The sequence below is a fragment of the Sinohyriopsis cumingii genome, chromosome 15 (genome assembly GCF_028554795.1).
Source record: "Sinohyriopsis cumingii isolate HCF-2022 chromosome 15, ASM2855479v2, whole genome shotgun sequence".
NCBI lineage: Eukaryota > Metazoa > Mollusca > Bivalvia > Unionida > Unionidae > Sinohyriopsis > Sinohyriopsis cumingii.
Window position 1 is genome coordinate 147,860,620 of NC_142975.1, and position 22,936 is coordinate 147,883,555.

Consider the following 22,936-nt stretch of genomic DNA (forward strand, 5'->3'; position numbering starts at 1 on the left):
TATAGAATTTAACAGTTCAGTTCTTATCTTTAGATCGATCCGGATCAAATAATAAAGACAGAATAATACCTTCATCAAATCCATAACTGTTAGTTATTGTTAAAGCCATTGTTTTATTTTTGTATCAGTGATAACTTTTACATAAGTGTAACAAATTATTGTTAGGCTACAAGCTTTTATTTTAAATTCACAGATCATTTGTGTTTTAATCGAAGTTTTAAAACATTGTTTTCTTCTGGATTGTATGCGCCTGAATCTTTACATTGTTAAAAAATATGTTCTTCCTCTGCACGTGTATCAGACGTAGATTCAGATTCACTGTTAAAGTCTACTGAGTAAGAAACACATTAGTTGCTTACCTCTAATTCAATGTAAAACTAAACACCAATACCCTTGCACTCGAAAATACGGTATTAAACAGTTAAATACATCACTGTAGAGTTACACAGAAGGCGTTGTTTCTGGCCAAATATACCAATAAGCGTAACTTTGCTCTGCGTTGATTAGCAAGCCCCGTATTGTTTGTATTTCTTTAACACTTGAAACTGCATCCCTGAAATCTAGATTTAATTTCGTACTCTCTGGACTTTATACAATACAAACATTTTAAAGCAATGTAAATCTCGACTTGATTTTGTTTCTTTTATTAAGCTCCTTTTTAACAATAATAGATTTTTTTTCTTAATTTGTTCATCCTAACACCCAAATGCAACGCTTTATGTTCTCATTTTTGTGTTCCATTCAGTTTTACATGTCTCTATATTTTTGTTACTTCGGTTTTATCTATATAAATTCTAGCATTTAATGCAAATGTATATTATCTTTTTCAGTTTTGGTAGCATCATTTCCCATTGCAATCTCGTTTCAAATCACGCAAATCTTTCTTCTTTTACGAGTTGTAACTTTATTGTTTGCTTCATAAATACACCCATGTTATTAAAAATATCGATCAACATACTGTTTTCTCTGTTTTAGACTGTCCAATTCAACAATATAACCTCTGAACATTTCAGTAAAAATAACATCTATAATGATAGATATTATCATTAAAGTCATGATATTATCATTAAAGTCATGACATTATCATTAAAGTCATGATATTACCATTAAAGTCAGTGCGCGATAAATCGTAATCTTCATATATTTTATCATGCTTAAACATTTATTGGTTTTTCATGTCACGTTAACTCAACCGTCTTATGTGACTCTGTCAGGGTATTAGTGGTAGATAATCTTGTTGTTCAAGCCAGTACTCTTGTGTTAATATTATTCATAAGTTTCTTTTTATTTCTTGATACCTTTGTTGAATTTTTTTTATTACTCAAGTCTTTCTGTAACTGCTGCAAAAGTGATTGCAAAGTGTTATAATCTTCGAGAGATTTCCTAATATCCCCGGTCAATATCATATTCCAAAATATCCCTCTAACAGTTTATGCTAAGTTCTATTGCTTGTAAATATGTTTGAATGTTAGATGTAGCACATTGTATTTCTTTTACGGTATGCAATGCACCAGGTCAAAGGTCAAAGGAACAACTATGCCCGTGACTATTCCCTCAACATCTAATCCAGTAGTTATTATATATACAATACTTAACATTGTTGCCATGGTAACCTCCACCCAATTAAAGACTTTGTATGTTATTATACATTTCTTTCTAACACCTATATAGTTTTTAGATCTCTTTAACCAAATCATTTTAATATCTTTAATATTTTGTAGTCTAAAATCAAAACGGTTGTCAGTTATGTCTTGCATAGGCTCCACATTAGATATCCACTATGCTTGATCTTAACATTTGCACTTTTGTATGATAAAATGTGGTACGATATTAGGTATTCAAATATAAATTTAATTGGGATAACTAGCTTTATAAGTTCTTCAGTATCCATGGTAGATGGTCGACCAATTATAAACCTTAAAATAACATTTTGCAAAAACACCACCACCACGCAAAAATTTTTTTTAAAAAATCGTGCTGGATGCAATATTAAGAATGGAGTTTCATGTCACATGGTAAATTGTGTTGATAGTGTTTTTTGTTTCAGTCGACATTTGTACGCAGGTGAAAGCTATGGTATTTATTAGCCAAACAAAGTTAAAGCATTTATGATAATTGATTGGATAGCTACCGAAGCCAACCAGTGAATCACATCGCGTGAACGAACAATTTTGAAAAATGATAGCTAAATTAAAACTAAGCCTGGTAAACAATAAAGAACAGAGCACTTATTTTTAACAAAACGTTTTCTCTCTAATATCATCACAAATGAGTAATCAGTGCTATCGGAGACCCAGCAAGGATATCAAGAATGGCTCCAAGGTACTAGTAGATCTAGTGTATAGTATTTTTTATTTGTCTACGAGTTTTTCTATTTCGGTTAATAATCGACAATCTCCGTAAGAGTTTGCTCCTAGTGTCGACTACAGACTGATTATGTGAAACTTCAATTCAATTATAATAGAGCGTAGAATTAGCTATATGCTGTCTAAATGTGTTTCTATAACAAATGTATAAGTGATGCCAGTAAAGTCCACACATCTGAATTTTGTTGTGGATTTAACGCCATTTTTTCAGCACATAATAGGCAATTCATGGCGGCCAGTATAAATGGTAGACGAAGAAGAACACGAGAAAACTCCAGTAATAACAACCGACCGAAGGGAAACTAGTCGCAAGTTTTCTCTCATACACACAACAGCCAACTCCAGGTCTACTGAGGTTGAGATGGCAGTGATCGGTAAAGGTGACCGCTTTAGACCACCCGTCCACCTGTCCCCCCTCCCGCCATCTTCACATTCTGAAGATATATATTTAAAAAAGAATATTGTCAGTTAGTGATGGTTTAAAAATTTTAGTATGGAATAATGCTTAATTAATTTAGCAAAATTTATTCTTAAGAAATAATACGCGTCGGCTTGAATAGTTACAAATTTTTATACCCGATATATACCTTTATTTTCATTGAAATTTTTTTTAAAAAATGTTATATATATATATATATATATATATATATATATATATATATATATATATATATATATATATATATATAAAACATTATGTTTTATTTCAGCAGTAGGTTATCGCTTTTATATTCTCTATATCTGTAATGAATTTCCACTGATTAATCATTAGCGTTGTAATAATATAAGGGTAAAATACTAATACCCGTCTTCGAAATGAATTAAGCATGGTGCATAATTTCATCGAAATCCTCTCTCTCTCTCTCTCTCTCTCTCGTGCATAAGGGGAAGAATACGAGGACGTGGAGTGAGAGAAACAAAGAAAACTGAACATGCACCAAGTAACCTAGAAGAACCTGGGACTTCCTGACGGTTCACAACACTAATGATACAAATTTGCAACAGCCCGACAAGCCTGTACGGTACATGTGAGAAGGACATATTATTTAACGCTAAAATGTCCGAAGGTCACTGCCCTCCCTCAGCCTTTCAATATCACTAAATGGGTTAGTAAGGCAGCATAGTAACTGACCAATAAAGAGTCATAGGGATTGGCAATTAATAAATTCCTTTATGGTAAGTCTCCCCAGCCCCATCACCACACTCTCTCTCTCTCTCTCTCTCTCTCTCTCTCTCTCTCTGCGTCATGTGACGATGTCTCTGGACCTATGAATGATGGAAAAATGTAGTCACACGATGTTCAACGGAAAGTGGAAAGTTAGAAATGGATGAAAGGAACAATTGTATGGTTGGTAGCAATGTGATAATAATGATCGATATAATCTGAAATACATTTAAATGTTTGAAATACCTTTTGTTGGTTCATCATTTCGCTTAGTTTACAGTCCCAATTCGTTTAAATATGCGGGTCGCTATGTGAAAGCCAGCACGTTCAGTATTCCAGTAGTTAACCATGTTATGTTTTTGTAGTGCTCTACTTTCTTCATTGAAACCTTCTTTCTTGTTTAAATCATACGTGTGTTTCATATTGATTTAATCAATATGAATCAAAATAGAAGTTCAAAAACCTGAAGAAGCAACTTATCAATTTACAAAGGCGATTGCGATTATTCGCAAAAGGTTATAAACTACAACTTGTAGCGGAAACACTTGACAGGGCTGTGCATAGTTCAATCATTCCGTCAATACAGATTTGCTTGTAGTTAATCTTAACTGCGTTGGAAATGCAAGTATGGGTATTTTTTAATGTGATTTACATAAAATATACATATAATATGTACTCTGTATCTTTGATATACCACCGGTTGTATAAATTTTTCATTGAGAGGAAACTCGGAAAGCCTCGTTTCCTTTCAATTAAATATTTATAAATCTCGATGTATATCAACGAGACAGTGTGCATAATATATATGCATAGTATATAATATATATATATATATATATATATATATATATATATATATATATATATATATATATATATATATATATATATATATATATATATATATATATATATATATATATATATATCGAAAAGAGTGAAAACTATATGCATGTATTTGTGTGTTTGTGTGTGTGTTCCCTATCGGAGAAGAAAAACCCCTTCGATACTCACTTTTCTCACACTACAATTGAGTTTTCAATCTTTTCGAAAGGTACATCAACTAGCTTACTAACAGTATAACTGATGTAATTTTCCTTTTTAAATATCTTTCACCCAACGCATTATTATAATATGCCTTCACACATATTTAAGTTGACTTGAAAGAGCAATGAATGTGGTGACTGTATACTTAACTTGAAATTTTTGCTTGCAAAGAATGTTGCTAAAAATGATCATGGTTGGTTAACGCGTATTTTTTGTTTGTTTGTTTTTTGTTGGGGGGAGGAGGTTGGCTGTTTCTAATGATTATATTCAGTTAACGCATACATTTAGGGTTGAGCATCTTCGCTAGCCAAGGTTCCGACGTGATAGCCCTATCAACAACTTGGCGTATCGAGCAGATATTTGTGTGCTTCGGGTCTGCGAATTTCATTGGATACGGCGGTAAGTCACCACATCCAATCAAAATTAAGCTGTTAAAATTTGAACACTGTTCCTACATGATCGAGACAATGGGAGCACTCAACTTGAATGGACTGATAAATAAGCAATTTTCCACTGCTGGTCTGTGTTTGCACAAATAGCTATGATTCAAATATACCCGTAATGGCTTCCATCTGTTATATAGTCATACTTTCGATGTTAAACTTACAAAGTATCATTTTTAGGTCAAAGGCCTCTACAAGTTTCGAACGATGTACAATGTACCACGCTGTTAGTTAGTTGGCATTACATACTGGGTGGGAGGCAACTCATGAAATCAATAGATATCGCTATGACAAAGCACCAATATATCTGTTCAATCCGCCAAAGTGTAGATAGGGTTATCATATCGGAATCTTGGTAAGCGAAGATGGGGGTTGGGGCGCAATCTCTAATCTGAATTCTCAGTTTTATATGTGAGATTAATGCAATCATTATTGTACACATGCTATGTTAATACTGTATCAAACGTGCATCAGACGAATCTGTGTAAAAAAGAAATGTACAAGAGACATTGTGTACTTGTATTCGCAACTGTGCTTCACTGTTCAGCCCTGAATAGCGTATTTGTAACACATAATACTGGATATACTGAAGGACTAGTACGTTATGGTTCGACTTAGGGATCAACACCGCCCTCGTGTTCCGGCAAACGTCTGAACACTGCAAACCAATAAGACAGTCCACTAACTATTTAATAAAACTCTACTTGTGAAAAATTCAGGTCATGCTAAAACGTACGAATTCATTTTTAAATCACCGAAAGATTTTTTTCTTGTATGTTAGAGTAGAAACTATCTGGTTATTGAGCCCCATTTTACTTGCTATATATTCAGATCTTTGTATTTATAATACCTTCTTTCCTCTCCTTTCCTGAACTGTTTGCTGCTTCTTCCTCTCTGTTTGAAGTTTCATTTATTTGACTTCGGGATCCATCGTCTACACCACCAGATGTCCAACCCAAAGCATGGAGTGTCGTCTGTGAATAATAATAATAATAATAATAATAATAATGATAATAATAATTATATGAGCAGAAGCCGAAAACAGCACGTGGATTTTTATTTATTAACGCCAAGATGAAGTAACTCCGTCAAGGGGTTTAAGAAATATAATGACATAAAAATTCTTAACCAAGAAACCCAAAACCTTAATGCAAAGTTTCTGTGACAGTGACCTTGATCCCAAGATACAAGGTCCGAGAGTGCATGTCGAAGAATGTATTATTTTATAGTACAGGTCACATGGGTCATGTATTCGCATTTACTCATTTCAAATTAAACATAAATTCTTCTTTTAAAATTTAACACTAATTTTCTTTAACCATAGTCTGTTCAATCCTGATCATTGAATGCTCTGCAACTTAGCTGTCACCAAGAAACTTCCAGACGAAAATTATCTATCGCTATGAACTTTTATAATGGTGGCCATGTCCTAAGCTTGGGTCAAAATAAGAGGGCGTCGAGTGGAATCGTCATGACCAAGGGTAACACGAATCTGTTTTTCAATATGTTAGCTTTCATTTTGACATCACAGCGCGCGACATTCAATCCGGATTGTTCTGGATCATACCTTTAGGTCCAAAAATATATACGTACTTAAACATTGATTCTGCCGTATGCGTCTCTCCGAGCGTCTAAATAATGACCTTCCAAAGGAATATGGATGTATATGAATCCCTATGAAGTCAATACTTGCCACTTAAAGATATGTAGAAGCAAATTCTAAAAAATGACACCCATTACTAAAATAGTCCGTGTTGAATGCCTACATGACCCGTGTGACTTGTACTATATGGTTCATCTCAGGTATTTGGGATTTACAAAGAGCTTTGCGAAATATACGCAAATAAAGAACTTCAACCCAAACCTTAGCAAACTCACATGTCTCGCTACCCACTAACATGAACAGGACAATAACGATGATGATGACGATGACGGCGATGATAGGAGATGTAGCAGCAGCAACAGTCGTTTTTGTGGTATTTTTGTGGGTTTAATGGTATTTTTAATACATTATTGGCTATATTATGCAGTGAAAATCGGTGTTCATTGCCTTTCACAATGACACACTGAGACAGCCAAACCATGCTGGCCAAGGCGGGTATCGAACCCTCGGCACATGGATAGCTAGTCCGACACTATATAATGAGCTACCGAGGTTCCAGGTAACCGCAGTTGTTGAAGTGGTAACGCGCTGGCGATCTGCCGATGAGGAAAATGAAAACATAAAAGAAGAATAAATATTAAAAGAAAATGAAACATTGAAAGTTTTAATAAAATCTTTATCGTTTCGATATATTCGGCTTCTGCGAAGAGGGGAGATTCGTGGAGTCACCAATATCCATGATGTACACTCTTTAATCATCTTACTTAACTCTGAATTTTCATTCCACGTTGGAAATTACGACAAAAACTGATTTCGTAATTCCAGCAGTCTTGCCCGAATATACACGAGATGGGGAAATAATTCGTACAGCTAACTACAGTCTAGAGTTTGTAAAGCTTAAAGAAAATTGAATGGCCCGAACAAAAAAAATGCATACATTTTAAAATAGTAGTCCACTTTATCGATTCTAAATAAGAGTTATGCATATTTTTGGGAGAGATCGTCGACACGTAAAATGAAATTGCAATCTGATAACCTAATGACTTGATCACATCAAACAATGAATAATTCGGCCATACCTACATTTCTTTCTCTTCTTCACAATTATACTCTCTACGTAAGAAGGATTGAGAAATGAGAGCGTGACATTTCAAACACAAGCCCGGGCGCTAATATCGCCGGTGTAATTCTACATACATAAATTGCTCTCTGTTACCCAAGCTCTGGAGATAAGACAATATGGGAAATAAGGGTGGAAAAGTTTCAGAAACAAGACTTTTACTACAGTGCTGAGTATAAATCGGTTATAATGCTAAGTTGGCTTTTCTATTAAATCGGTTTTAAGATATTATATATCTGTCATACAACATGTTCTTAAAATTTAAAAGATATTCTTGGTATGCAAGTGCCTCAGTGTGTTTATGAATCCATCTAGCGAATCTGCTAATTTCTCTCTAAGAAGTAACTGTTAGTCTCTTTGCAATCTTTCTATCTGCTTCTAGTCAGCCAACCCAATTTAATATCTTCTTTTTGATTTTTTTGGCCTAATTTATATATGGTACAAATGTACTCCCTGTCTTCTTTCTGTCGTCTTGTAATGCATCGGTATTCATCTATCAGTTCCATGGCCCTCTATTGCATGGCGGAGATCCAAATAACGAGACGCAATATTCCACAAGAATGGCTATTTTATTCTTATTTTATTATAATCTTTTGAAATATGATATTATCTGTCTAATTTTTGACTGTAATAAAAAAATAATGAACATAATTTGGATTGAAGTGGATAAGAATTTTCTTACATATTAAGTATTTGGCACATAAAATAGCACTCAAACATAACGCATGAAAAATAGCTCAGATTTGCTGAATAATTTTTGTTTGTTCCGATGCAACCTTTCCCAATTCGATGTCTGAATTTACAAGAGTGACGAGAGGAAAACTTACCTGGTAACTGAGAGAACGATATTTCACAACGCGAAATATCTCGAGTATATGGGATTTAGAAATTATTTTCCACCTTTGAAATAGTTGAATAACAGGAAAATACCACCTTTAACAATTATATGAAAATGTTCATGCTCAGACGATGAAAATAATCAATTTATAATATTCCCTTAAAAATAAAATATTCTGATTGTTTTCCTTAATTATTATCAATATTTTTGAAACAGCTTTAGGTTCTAAACATTAATACTTTTTGTGTTTGCTTTTAATACGTATTTATTCAAATGCTTAGCATTCTTTCCTATTCACGATTATCTTTTTCTATGTTATTCGGGATCATTAGCTGTGGCCTTTGTAGTAGTCAAGACCAATGACACTAATGCGGCTTTCTTTCTTTCGGCCTTGCCAAAGAAAGTTTTAAAAATACGACAGGTAAAATTCAGATGACTACATTGTTCTAATTAATGCACCTACGTACACTATACGATCAATTACCCACATAGCCGCCATGTATATATATTACGACGAAATACGTACAAGGTCATGTTAATACGTGTCCCTAAAAGCCATGAAGGAGGTAAAAAGCAAGGCAAATGGCAATGACAGTGTCTGCATAGTAAATAACGATAAGCTCTCGCTCGATCTTCACCTCAAGGGTTCTATATTCAATATCCGGTTTGAGATCAGGTGCTTCCAGTGCAGTAGTTAAATGTTACATTTGATATGGTCGTCTATTTATTGTCAATAAAATTGTTCTCCGCGAACTTTGGCTTCCTATATCTTAAAATCCATGCTAGTTCTCTGCATGTCTATGGTATCACTCAATTTACTATAAAATACATTTTGTTTTTTAAATCGAAGTAAAATGAACAGGAAATTAAAGTTTAATTAAGAATTTTAGCAGAAACATAAACTTTAAAAATCCGAGCTTCATTGAGATTTCGTCACGTATTCTACCCCAATGACCCAAAGATGAGTCTGTTTACTGTATTGTACAGAAGTGTCATTTGGTTCTGTCAATATATGTGAGTAATTCGAATACGTTTTGTCTAATGTTGCTAATATATGCAGATGGAGAAAACTTGATGTGTCGCAAAATATTAATCTAAATCTCCAGACCCAGTGTCAAAGTGACTATACAGTTAACAGTGAGCATACAAACATTGATATTTGATGCTGGTATCGGCTGGAAGAATAGATTAGTGTGTCATCAGCTTCCAATATTTATTTAACGTCTTTAAGATATCACAGACTGCGTTCGAGACGATTAGCTTCCCTTAACACCATGGAAACATGACAAACAGTTCTGAACACTGAATGAGGCGACATCGAGGGAATAAAGAATCAAGCTTTTAAATCACGTTTTATCTCAATAGTTCTCACTATTTAGTTTCAGAAATGGAGTTCACAAACAAACAAAATCCCCAAAAGAGAATGAAAATTGTACGACATTCAGTAGTTTAATTGGATTTTTGTATGACGTTTATGTTATTATTCAAAAAACTCGACTTAAACAATGGACACTTTTGAAGTCAAATATGGCCTTGTGTGTAGTGGTCGATAACAAATGGAGCAAATCTTGCTGAGGTGCTTCTTTTGAAAATAGAGTAAATTCAAAAACTAAAATCAGATTTCAATCGTGGTCGAAGTTATTGTGAAAGAACCTGAACAATTGAATATTTACCATGTTCCGGTTTTCAACTGAAGTACAAATATTTGACACGTTCATAACGTGTTCATCGTTAATTAAAATGTGCGTCAGGAAAGAAAATTGCTACAATTGTGCTATGACCTGGTTTCTTATATGTAGTTTTACACTTGTCCTCGGTGTAAAAAGAAAGGACCTTTTATCTTTTTTGTTACTCACCGCACATAACTAAATATGTTAGATAGATTGCTGACAAAAGTGACGTTGATAATATATTAAAACATTGTTATTTATCAGATTGGAAAGGAAGGTTCTTTTAAAAGCTATTGCTCTGCAGTCCAACGTTTTCAACGCCATTTAAAGAACGATATGCCGATAGAAGCTAAAATTTATAGCATAAACAAGGTACATGCATCCAAAAAAATTATAGAATTTAAATTTCTTTCTTGAATAACATCTGATAAAAATATTTCTAAATGGTGACCTTTTATTTTGCAATGTAACGTGGTTATAAAAAATGCAAATAATTAGATACCCCTTCTCAATTTTTTTTTCAATTTGACTGAAAATCTATGCTTTTTTCCTGTTAAATTAGTTATTTTAAGGGAACTGAAAAGCTAGAAAGACGTAAATAGAAGACAACCTAGATGTTTCTCACAGAGGAATAATTTTTTCACATAAATAATGCTCCGCTTTATCAGCACCCCACCCCTATGGACTTGTTGAACACGAATCTGTAGTTAAAAGAAGGCATAATTCTTGTGAAAATTGTGGAAGTACAATGAATGGCCAAGACGCATGTTTTCTTCTGATGATCGTAAAATGTACCACGTTTTACAGAAATAAAAAATAATGAAAAAATGAAAAACAAGTTGCATTGACAAAATTCTTTTTCAAATTACATTCATCTGCAGGAAAAAGGACAATAGCTGTAATATAAATTGTGAGAGCAAAGTGTCCGTGTTCAGGTGATGTCCATACTATTTACCAGTCTATCAACAACTTTGGCACTAACTGCATTAACATGATTGTGTCATACACTGCGTTAAGCTGAAAGACAAAAAAGGGCAATAACTCAAACAAGGGGGGGGGGGCCGTGATTTATCGACTTGCGCATCCTCGGCGATTGCCAAGATATTTACAACCGTTCATGGCAATCAATGAAAAACTGCAAGGCTTATTGATCTAAAGAAATTATGTCATGCTACAATAAAGAACGGTCAATAATTCTTACAAAAATTTGCGAAAGTGTGTGTGTGATATGTGATTAGGATTTTTAACGTAGCTTTAACAATTTTTTAGTCATATAGCCACGATGTCTGCAGTGTGGCAGTTTATAGTGATGTCTAGCACTGGGGCATCATGCCGCAGACATGTAGCATGATGTCCCACCCAGTCACATTAACCTGACATCAGGCCGACCAGACCTAACATTGACCACTTAGAGGGCGCTCACCAGTTATTATGTACTTTTGAGAAAGTGACATATGTAAGGTGAAGTTGTTCGTATTTAAAACATGCACATTGGAGAGAATGTTGGCATACCTATATGCTACATTAATGTAATGTGGATGATATTTCTTTGGATATTGTACTTTTGGAAATTGTACGTGATTTAAGCACACTGCTAACTAAAATGACTGCTCCCTTGTGCTAAAAAAATCAGCCTGAATTAGTCTAAAGTACACTATCCATAGCAGCTATTAAAATAGGGAAAATGAATTTTGCCAGACTAGACAATACCAGCTTCTGAAAGTGCAATGAATGAATTACCAAATATATAAATGTGAAAAAAGTTATCGGCTCTATTTTATACAATTTTACCTCTGAAGTTCAGGAAGTGAAAATGACTAAGTAGAGCTAGCACGTTTTTGAAAGGTGCACATCTGGAGTAAGGTCAAGCTGTATACTCTATAACCCACATTACACCCATCAATCATACATGAAAATAAAGGGAATTAAAAGTTCTTTGCATTATACCTAAGATATACAAGGTCTTATTTAAATAGCCAGTACAACCAGTGAGGAAAGCCGGGGAAATTCTTTTTCTTTAAAATTCTAACCTTGTAAAATACGAAACTGTCGAGCGCCACCTTAATGCTGAGCGACTAGCGATGCAGCTGTTAGTACTATTTTTTATAAGTCTTTAGTATGACTCGGCCAGGGTTAGAATCTCCAACCTCCCGCATCCGAGGCGGATGCTAACTGCGAAAGGAAAGTGATTTGTTGAAATGTGCATTGTCAGTTTATGACCATACTATTACCACGTTTGTGTGCAGTAACTCAGTATATGTGGGTCAAGTTACGTTAACGAGGATGTGACTGACAAAAGGACTTAAGTACGGATACGCGGATAACTTCATTCCCTGTTCTATAGATGCGGTGGTGGGGGTAGGGGTATAACAAATGAACTATTAAAACTTGAAATTTGATTTAAATGCCATCAAAATATAATTATGTCATCTTCATGACCATATAAGGCATGCCCACTAAATTTCATTTTCTCCAGTGATGTGTTTGGTGTGGAGTGATGCTAATAAGATTATCACACAGCAAAATCCGAAACAAAATGTGCTAATAAAAATGTATAGCCATTGAAATGATACGACAATCTTTTAATATAATTTATCTAGGTCAAGTAGTTTCTGTGCAATCATGAAAAAGCTCGCCAGGACGTTCGGACGCACTGGGGCAGTAAGGGAATAACATTTCTTACCGCGTCTAATTTTGCGAAACCTTTGTTGGATACCATATCACAGTTTTCTTGATCCTCTGAATCTTCTTCGATTCTCCCAGGAGGCAGTGTAGAACAATATACTACACCACTGTCAGTTAGAGTTGTTTCCCTTCGCGATATCCGGTAGCCATTATTTTGAGCTGCTCTGGTTGGGCTGAAAAATTCAAAGGTTGCATTTACATGCAAATAACCAACGTTTTAATTGAGGCGAGTTACATGTATATCTGGTATTAAAAATCGGATGCTTCTGAAAAATTCTCATATGTGTGCCGTAAAAGCGTTTCAGCTTTTAAATGTAAATTAACATCATCATATATATGTAGAGGGGCTGTGATAGTGTAAGTCTTTATACAAGCTTAGGCGGTCTTTATAAATATGAGCAAAGAAGGGACTTGCAAAAAAAAAATAGGTGAACATCAATATCGCACAGAAACGAAGTGCCCAATATTTGTGATTGATAAAACATAATGATGTCATTGACATGTAGGTTGCGATAGTTGTGTGGTCACATGACTAGGAATGCAAATCGCCAGTTCCATGTCAAATTTCAGCAACGATGTATTTTTTTTTTTGTGTGTCTCGTCTGTCAGCAGATTAAAGAAATAACGAATGCTATAATCGCAATTTCTGAGAAAATAAATCATATTCTTATCGATTTCATGCAGGTATATCTCCACGAAAGGTCGTTCAAGTTTGCTGTGCCGGATAGTAAGCGGCTATCCCATGCCGACACCAAATGGTGCCAGGGAATCCCAACTTTTCGATCGGGAATGGACCCTCATCCTACACCCCAACATAAATGTCCAAATATAAAAAATGGGGTGGCAAGGGTCAGAGGAAACTCGGAAAATTTTAGTAGATAAGAAACCAACGAGTACTGTAATAACTCGAAAGTTTACGCATAACAAAACTGTAGTTATTGAACTTAGGTAAAACTATATTGAATCTAAATAAAGACCCGTGCACTAAATTTTGAAACGTAAATTATACTTTAAACAAACAATATAACTACAAGAAACCAACAAAACAACTATTTACCTGCTCCCGAAACTTGACCGGCTAGCTAATAAACACAACCAGTTGTAGGCGACGCGTAAAACTACATTTTCGATACAATCAACGAACCCAATTAAGCTGTACCTTGTAGTTCTGAATAACCAGGCCAATTAGGTCGCATTCCAAACTCGTATCAATATTTAGGCATGAAGGTCTCTGCTGAATTACTTGTTAAAACTCTGTTTACATTTCGGATATATTTCGTACATTTAGTACCGTGATCTGCTCTCATTCAGGAAGCTTTTAATAAATAAAAAAAAAATCGGCTGGTCATTGAGCCGATAGATCAGCATATTCAAAGAAATCAGAAGTAGAACCAACTTTGTGTTGTTAGTGCAATAAGTGACATCTGATTGGGTTTTCAGAGAAATTATAAATACAATAAACAGCATTGACAATGAGTTATTAATGACGGGAGATGAGAGTCTTTAGAGAAATTAGAAGTAGACCAAACAGCGTTGACACTGAACTGTTAGTGCATTAAATGACGGCAGATCAGGGTCTTTGGAGAAATCGGAATTAGAACAGAGTAGACAGTGAGTTGCGTGTGTGTGACTTGGATTTTTAACGTAGCTTTAACACTTTTTCAGTCATATCGCTACGATGTCTGCAGTGTGGCAGACATGTAGCATGATGTCCCACCCAGTCACATTATCTTAACACCAGGCCGACCAGTCCTAACACTAACCTCTTAATGCTGAGCGCCAAGCGAGGCAGCTGTAGGTACCATTTTTGTAAGTCATTGGTATGACTTGGTCAGGAATCGAACCCACGACCTCCCGCATCCGAGGCGGACGCTCTAACCACTAGGCCACCGGAGCGGTTAGACAGTGAGTTGCTGGTTGATTCAGTGAGAAATTAGTAGATCAGTGTAGCCATTGAGCTGCAATAACATTGCGCTTGATACACTCCTGAAATTCGTCTACATAATGCGCCGGTAGATCATGATCTGCAGAGAAAATAGAAGTAGAACTAACAGTGTACGGAGTCAATTGCTGGTGCATTAAATAACCGCTTACCAGTCTTCAGAGAAATCAGAAGTAGAACGAACAGCGCTGATGGCAGATCAGGGTCTTCAAAGAAATCAGAAGTGAGCAAACAGCGTACATATTGATCTGCTCATCCATCAATGACGACAGACTGGGGTCTTCTGAGAAATCAGGAGTGGAACGGCGAAGCCACTGAGCTGCAGGTACATTATATGACGGATAAATTTGGGTCTACGCCGTTTGTACCTGAGTACGCGTTATACACGCTAACGTGTTACAAATTTACAAGAAAATCAATTGGCCGTAAAGTAACCCATTGCCAAATTTCATCGGCAGGTTTTAAGATACGGCTTACTACTTTCTATTCAAATTTCAGTTTCAGATTTCAGAATCATATAAAGTAAAAAATGTGCTAAATATCACCTGTTTTTTGAGAACATGTCTTAAAAAAAACCACATCATTTGATTAAAAAAAAAACAAAGGCTTGGAAAATAACGTACCTTTTCAATAGATACATACCTGGTGTATTTTTCAATTTCTCATAGTACCCGAAGGCGCAAGCCTGAGGAGGTTATATCAAAGGGTTTACAGTCAAAATGTACCTATACCAAAACGTACCCGAGTCAAACCGTACCCAAACCGAAACGTACCCAAGCCAAAACGTACTCAAGTCAAAAGGTACCAAATTAAAACATGACCCAATTTTATTGTGTTGTGTTTCTAGACAGTGACCGGCCTGATGAGCAATGGAATAGGCAGACGCAATGAAACTCGTATCTTACAATCTAGCTACAATGCACATTAAAAAATACGTTTTATTTAATAAGTATCGATTTAATATATTTATGTTGTGTTTCCTGTGGAGAAAATTCTACCAACTGATCTGAACCATGTTTGATGACTGCTTCATGTGTTTTAACCAGTACTCAAATGACACATTTCACACAATTATTAAGGTCAGTTTTGAAAATTAATTCCATTTTCTATTCTGCAATATCATCATATATGTGTAGATCTGATGACTAAAAGCTTACTTCTTACTTTTAATAATTAAAAAATACAAGCACAAAAATAATTTCCATTGCGTCTTTATTTGCGTTGCGTTCCATTTTTCCATTTCGTATTTTACTGTATTTCCATTGCGTATTTAAGTTGTAACAGATTGAAAAAAATCAGTAATACTCGTTAACTGTGACGTTTAACTCTCATGATCAAAAAATGCCGACAATACCAAGAACAGAAGCACCATAAATTTAACTGTATTTAGGTGATTTTTTCTTCTTCATGTGAGTCATCACATATTTCCAGTTCACTTGTCCGTACGTGATACATTTGATTAATGTAATAATTGCATTTTACAGGGTTTTCGTGCAAACATATGCAAGAGCACATAATGCAAGCACATTTTCGTCCAATGAGCGTTTTTATGCTAATTAGCATCTCTGCCGAATGTTACACTACATTTGGGTGGATTGCTGGTGTCTAATTTTTCAAGTTCAGCTGATCTGATTAGCCTGAAAGTTTGTAGGAATATACGGATTTTAATGCAGATAAATATTGTATAATACTCCTTAAAATCAATAATATTTAACAAAAATAAGTAAAATATCACTGATGATTCAAGCTGATATGACTAAAGTACGCAATGGAAAAATGGAACGCAATGGAAATAAAATAAAATACAAAATGGAAAAATGGAACGCAACGCATATAAAGACGCTATTGAAGCAGTCATCAAGCACGGTTCAGATCAGTTGGTAGAATTTTCTCCACAGAAAAATACAGCATGAATATATTGAAACGATACTTCCTAACTTACACGTGTATTTCTGAATGTGCGTTGGACCGAGATCATAAGATAGTTCCATTGCGTCTGACGATTTCCATTGTTCATCAGGCCGATCACTGTCATATGAAACAAAATACACTAAAATTATGTCATTATTTAAAGCGAATGTGGATCATGTTTAAATTTGGGAACCTTTTGACTTGGGTACGCTTTGACTTGAATACGTTTTTACTTGGGTACGTTTCGGTCTGGGTACGTTTTGGCTTGGGTACGTTTCGGTTTGGGTACGTTTTGACCTGTTCCCATATAAAAGAGGGTATAAAAAGGTTTACGATTTCGAGGGTTTATGAAAAATTGTCTCCAGTTGCAACTTTTGGGGTAGTTTTTCATCGACAGGTTATTCTAGGCAAAATCTGCTGGAAAGTAATCTGCTAGAAATACAAACGTTAGCATCAGGATAGAAATGAAGTACAGCGTGTTAATAGTCGCGTTAGCATTCCTGTAGTTCCCTTGAAATTGATGGCTATTCTTTGAGAATTCAAGCGCTACTGTATTTAACGATTTATGTGAGCATTATAAAAACAAACAATTTACAACAGAACAGCAGCTAGGTAAAATTTCCCTTTCAAGTTACATTGTTGACTTTCTAACCTGAAGTGTCCGTAATATTTCATCTTTCAAAAAGAGAGAATAGTCACGAGCGAATGAAAAGGTACGATGTGTCATTATTTGTGGATAATCATAGTAATGTAAAAGGACTAAATAATCCATGCAAAAGAAAAAGAATGAAAAGAAAACTCAGATTGGATCTTGTAGAACACAAATGCTGCAACTTCAAACCAAACGTACATAAAGATCAAACATACTGACACGATGTTTTTCTTAAAATTGCATGAAAATCTAATAAGGACATTTGCATATAAATATGCAAGCCAAATTGTATATGTATCCAAGAAGTGTATGCTTAAATCCTGCAATAACACTCCTTTCCAAAATGTTATTTAAAATTGTTTAAAAAAAAATGTGTAAAAATAGAAGTTCAATGATTAAGTTTAAAAAGTGCATAAATACGTTATACTATTTTTCAAAGGGACCACAACTCTACTGTCCGATAAGAATTTGCATGAGTCCATGAAAAGTTAATTTATTATGTCATTTTATTCTTTTCATTTGCCGAATGTTGAAACCATCTCTGATATTATTGAGAAACTCCATCATACCAGATTTGGTATTAAAAGAAAATATTTTCCTACATGCCCTAGTTGACTTATTCACAGGAAACAGGTAAGTTTGTTAAAAGATTCGATGACATTGCCTTTGACCTTGAACCTGATATCATGAACAAAAGATCAATGAAATTAATTTTATCTGACTATGTTAAGATATACACACGTGCTAATATGATTTCAATCATTAATTAATATGATTTTGGAAGCAAAACCCCAGAAGGTATAGAAGCAGAATCATTCAATGTATTATTTAGAGTTATTCACAAACTGGGTGTGATAAACATATATCGATATCCGTTTGCTTTATGGTGCTCTAAATTCAGAATCCAATACACCAATACAGGAATGTGCTGACTATTCAAGTATTTATTGGAATGCAACTAAATTTATAGTCTGGTGAAACTCACTTGTATATACACAAGTCTATTTATTCATAACCTCAGTAAAGTACACACAAAAAACGCTATAGCTTAGTGGTTTAGTGAAATATCTCCACCCGTAAAGGAAAAGTATGTGCAGATTTTCCGGAGGTAGAATCTGTGAAATTTTAGTATATAAACAACTATATATTACAAGAAATAAGTGATGTTTAACAAAATATATCCTTATGATTACTATGTTTTGGACAATTAGCTGTTAACGACATTTTTCAAGTAGACTAGCAGTGTTTAATCAAAACCTCACGTCTATTCCATCATCCCTTTGAAGAGGAGAAGAGAGCACAACAAGCTTTTTAAGACGGCTACCATGGTCGCCATATCATGAGTCTTCTTTTAAGAACCAACTACATATCAGGGGGAAAAAAAAAACATTTTAATGAAAACCCCATTTAGCTGTGACTATACACTCAGGAGAAGTAACAATAGCAAAATGCCCTCCCTGACGGATATGTTCAAAATTCATTTGTCAGTTAGTAAAGCGTCGGGGTCGTAACCTAATGGTCGTGGGTTCGATATCCGTCAAGACCTGCCGAAGTCGGCTGCCTCGATGCGTCCTTGGGAAAGGCTCTTTGTTCCCATTTCATTGACATGATATAGCCAATAATGTTTTATAAAGCTCAATAAAATAAAAACAAATTAATTGTCACTATTTTCGTTTTGGACCAGCTACATATCAACCGAAATATTTCTGCAAAACCTCATGTCAAAACGACTATCCATTAAGAACAATCAGCGATAACGAGATTTTAAAGTAGGCAACCATGACAGACACGTTGAGTTCTCATTGGTACCATCTGTGCAGGAGAAGCAGCAATGACAAGAATTTCAAGATGGCTACTACAACGACAATAGTTGGACGTCTGAAAACAAGATTTTCAACATTACCGCTGTGACGGCCATATTGGATGTCAGATTGGCACCATTCTTGTACAACTGATTATACATCTTAAGTAGCCTTTTAGTGAAAACCACGTGTGATACGTAGATCTATTCAACCAAAAAAAAAAAAAGATCTAACGCAATTATTCAATATTCATCTTGGTAACTTTCATCCAAGGAACACCAGTTACTGATGCCCCACGTCCTGCTGTGGGCTACCAGAATTTAAAACACGAGAACGATCGCACTAGATAGATGCCGTCATTCAATAACATGCGTTCAATAACTGTGAAGATATAAACATGTGAGTCATGCAGACTCTTTGTGGAAATGGACTTCTACCATTTCATGAACTATTGCTTGACGTACTCAGCTTGAATAACAGTACAGCTTATATGTTGATATCAAGAGTTAATGGTAAAATATTTATGGGAAGATTCATTGTTGTTAGCTTTTAATTCGTCATGGCAAAATGCGGCAGCTTATATACAAATCTGGTGTGAACATCATTTCAAGTGTTCCTTAAAACGCTGAACGATCTTCTAAGCGAACTGTATATATTACAACACATCATAAAATTAACAGCCAAAATAACAGCTAAAATTAAGATGCTTATATATGTAAGTTAGGCACGCACTGTACTTTTGTTAAACTAAACTGAGATACACACTGCACCTTATGTAATATATGTAGAAAGTAAATTTAGATACAGATGCAAAGAGTTCATCTGCATATATTTCATGGGAGTAAAGAGTTTATTAAAAAAATCCACACGGACATGAATTGGAAGCGTTATGTAAGTTTAATTTGAATTGTGTGCTTGACTTCTGTAGGTGATTGAGGGTTGTTGATAGAGCTTATGCATATATTGTTGTCAAGATTGTAAGTAGTAAACAGTATGTTTATTACAATACAAGTTCAAGGCGGACACTTGTTGACGATGTGATGGAATATTTCATTAGAAATGACTCACATCACTTGCTAATCAAATAATTAACTCCTGGTTTAAGGTCAGACTGTGGAGTCATTTAGAGTTGTGAGAGGAATAATGAATTATTTGTTTAAATTATTCATTGAAATTACAAAGTGCTCATTAACATTTTGAGCAAACACATTATTGTGGGATTATTGTGAGTTCATTCAAAACTGTTGGTAGATCAAGACATTGAAAAATAGTTGTGTACATCATTAGATACAAGACTATTTGTACATCAGAACATTCAACACCATTGGAACCATTCGGAACTTTCTATGCTTTTGGACTTGTGATAGGACATTTAGGATTATTTAGAATTTAATTTCTAATACTGTGTCTTTTGATTTTCACCCAACTATTTGTTGAATTTTTGGGTTTCACTATCTTCTGTTATAAACTTTAGACCTAGAATCGTAACAGAAGCAGTGAGTTATTGTATCCTTTTAAAATTCAATGCAGTTAGCCTATATGCTGGATAAAATAATGCAAGCCAAAGGCGAGAACAAAATTTGAAAAACAGTAACTATCATTCCCTTAGTATGGAGGATGAAAATAGGTTTTCAATTGTTATGGTCACACCATAGATCTGGTGTTATCATTTAATCAAAGTCCGTCTGATACAGTCTATATTATATCGAATAGTTTAAAGACGAGAGAAATACATGGTGAGTATTGCACAGACATGTAGCTTTAAAACAATTTACAATTACAAACCATGTTTGCAAAGTTTTATTTTATCAAAGATCCATCTCTAAAAATAATTTCATTCAGTAATCAATGTTGAACATGTGAGTAAGAATTAAATACAAACATGTATTTAGAATCGATCAGGGCGTACACATTATCACATTCTCCTCGGTTTTACAACACATTAATTAAAAAGGAATTATAGGTATGCTAGATGAGGTATTGTTGTTATACCAGACGCGGTTGAAAAAGGATATTTTGCTATCCCAGACATGATTAAAATATAAATTATTGTTATGCCAGACGCAGTTAAAAACGAATTATCGTTATGCTGGACGCGGTAAAAAAGGAAATGTTGCTATACTAGACGCGGTAAAAAGGAATATTGCTACGCTAGAGGCGGTTAACAGGAATTAATGCTATGCTAGACTCGGATAGGCGCGGTTAGGAAAGGAATTATTAATATTATAAACGCTTTTAAAATAAAGGAAGTATTACTATGCTATACAATTTTTAAATAAAGGAAGTATTACTATGCTATACGCTTTTAAAATAAAGGAATTATTGCTATGCTAGACGCTTTTAAAAGAAGTATTGATATGCTATTCGCTTTAAAATAAAGGAAGTATTACTATGCTATTCGCTTTTAAAATAAATGAAGTATTACTATGCTATACGCTTTTAAAATAAATGAATTATTGCAATGCTAGACGGTTTAAATGTGAAGCATGAACAATTTAGACATTAAGTTTTCTCTTTCTTGCGCAAGAACAATTTGTACTCTGTACTTTATGTACACAATGGCCAATTAGCCGGCATGGATTAAAACGCAACGCAGTCGTAGCGGCATAGATATGTGCAAACCCAAGCAAGCTGTCAAAATTAGTTCAACATTTTATCAACAACGTAAAGCAAGACGCTCTAGCTTTCGTTCTGGCTAAGAATAAACGGAAAATTTAATAGTTTTATGTGAAAATTAATGGAAGATTTGGTACCAAAACTGGTTCAAAAATTACTAACCAATATTAACGTGGTCACTACTATTTAATCCGTGCCGCACTTGCAACAAATTAAATGCAGACTAACAAATAAACTTGTAGCATGCACCTATTGTAAACCCAGCAATACGAGGATTTGTCAGTTTTATGAGGTAAATATAGCAATAGGAGAATTTGTCAGTTTTATGAGGTAAATATAACAATACGAGGATTTGTCAGTTTTATAAGGCAAAAATTGCAATACGAGGATTAGTCGGTTGTATGAGGTAAACCTAGCAGTACAAGGAAATGTCGGTTTTAGGAGGTAAACCTAGCAATACGGTTTTATGAGGTAAACCTTGTAATACAAAGATTTGTCGGTTTTATGAGTTAAACAAAGCATTACGAGGAATTGTTGGTTTTATGAGCCAAGTATATTGTTCTTAAATAATTACCATTTGTACTGATCCTATAAAAAGGCGATTTCCTTTCCTTTAATATTTCTTTCATTTAATCAAAACGCTTAATTTTACATAAACAGGATGTTTTAAACACTTCATTTTAGCTAACAATATTTCGCCTTATATAGGAAACTAGTACAAACATTAATAATCGGACATCATTTTGAGCTTTCATCGGTTTTGGCAACGAAACAATAATAGGACCTCGCACGATTGGAAACGGTAAGGCAAAAACACATCGCCTTGAGACAATTGTGTATTAACTGTGTGGGTCTGTATGTATACTTCTGTGCATACGAATCGTACGTGTCTTATATATATATATATATATATATATATATATATATATATATATATATATATATATATATATATATATATATATATATATATGAATGTTTTTGCGAATGGGAAAGATCTGGCATTTGCATCTAATTAAAAATAGGATATTGTGGAGAAAAATAACTAATTCTATCCATTATGTTAACCGAAATAA

At 34.4% G+C, this 22,936-nt stretch overlaps 1 protein-coding gene across 7 annotated transcripts in view; it reads right to left on the minus strand.

The window, feature by feature from the left end:
• Window positions 1–22,936, minus strand: part of LOC149783017 (uncharacterized) — a 194,302-nt gene that overhangs the window by 84,915 nt on the left and 86,451 nt on the right. For all 7 annotated transcript variants that reach the window (XM_089934599.1, XM_089934598.1, XM_089934601.1 and 4 more), the window contains 2 exons: window positions 12,936–13,110; window positions 5,872–5,995 (listed from right to left, as the gene is read on the minus strand). In XM_089934599.1, coding sequence (XP_089790725.1) covers window positions 5,872–5,995; window positions 12,936–13,110 — 299 coding nt within the window. The remainder of the gene's footprint in view (window positions 1–5,871; window positions 5,996–12,935; window positions 13,111–22,936) is intronic.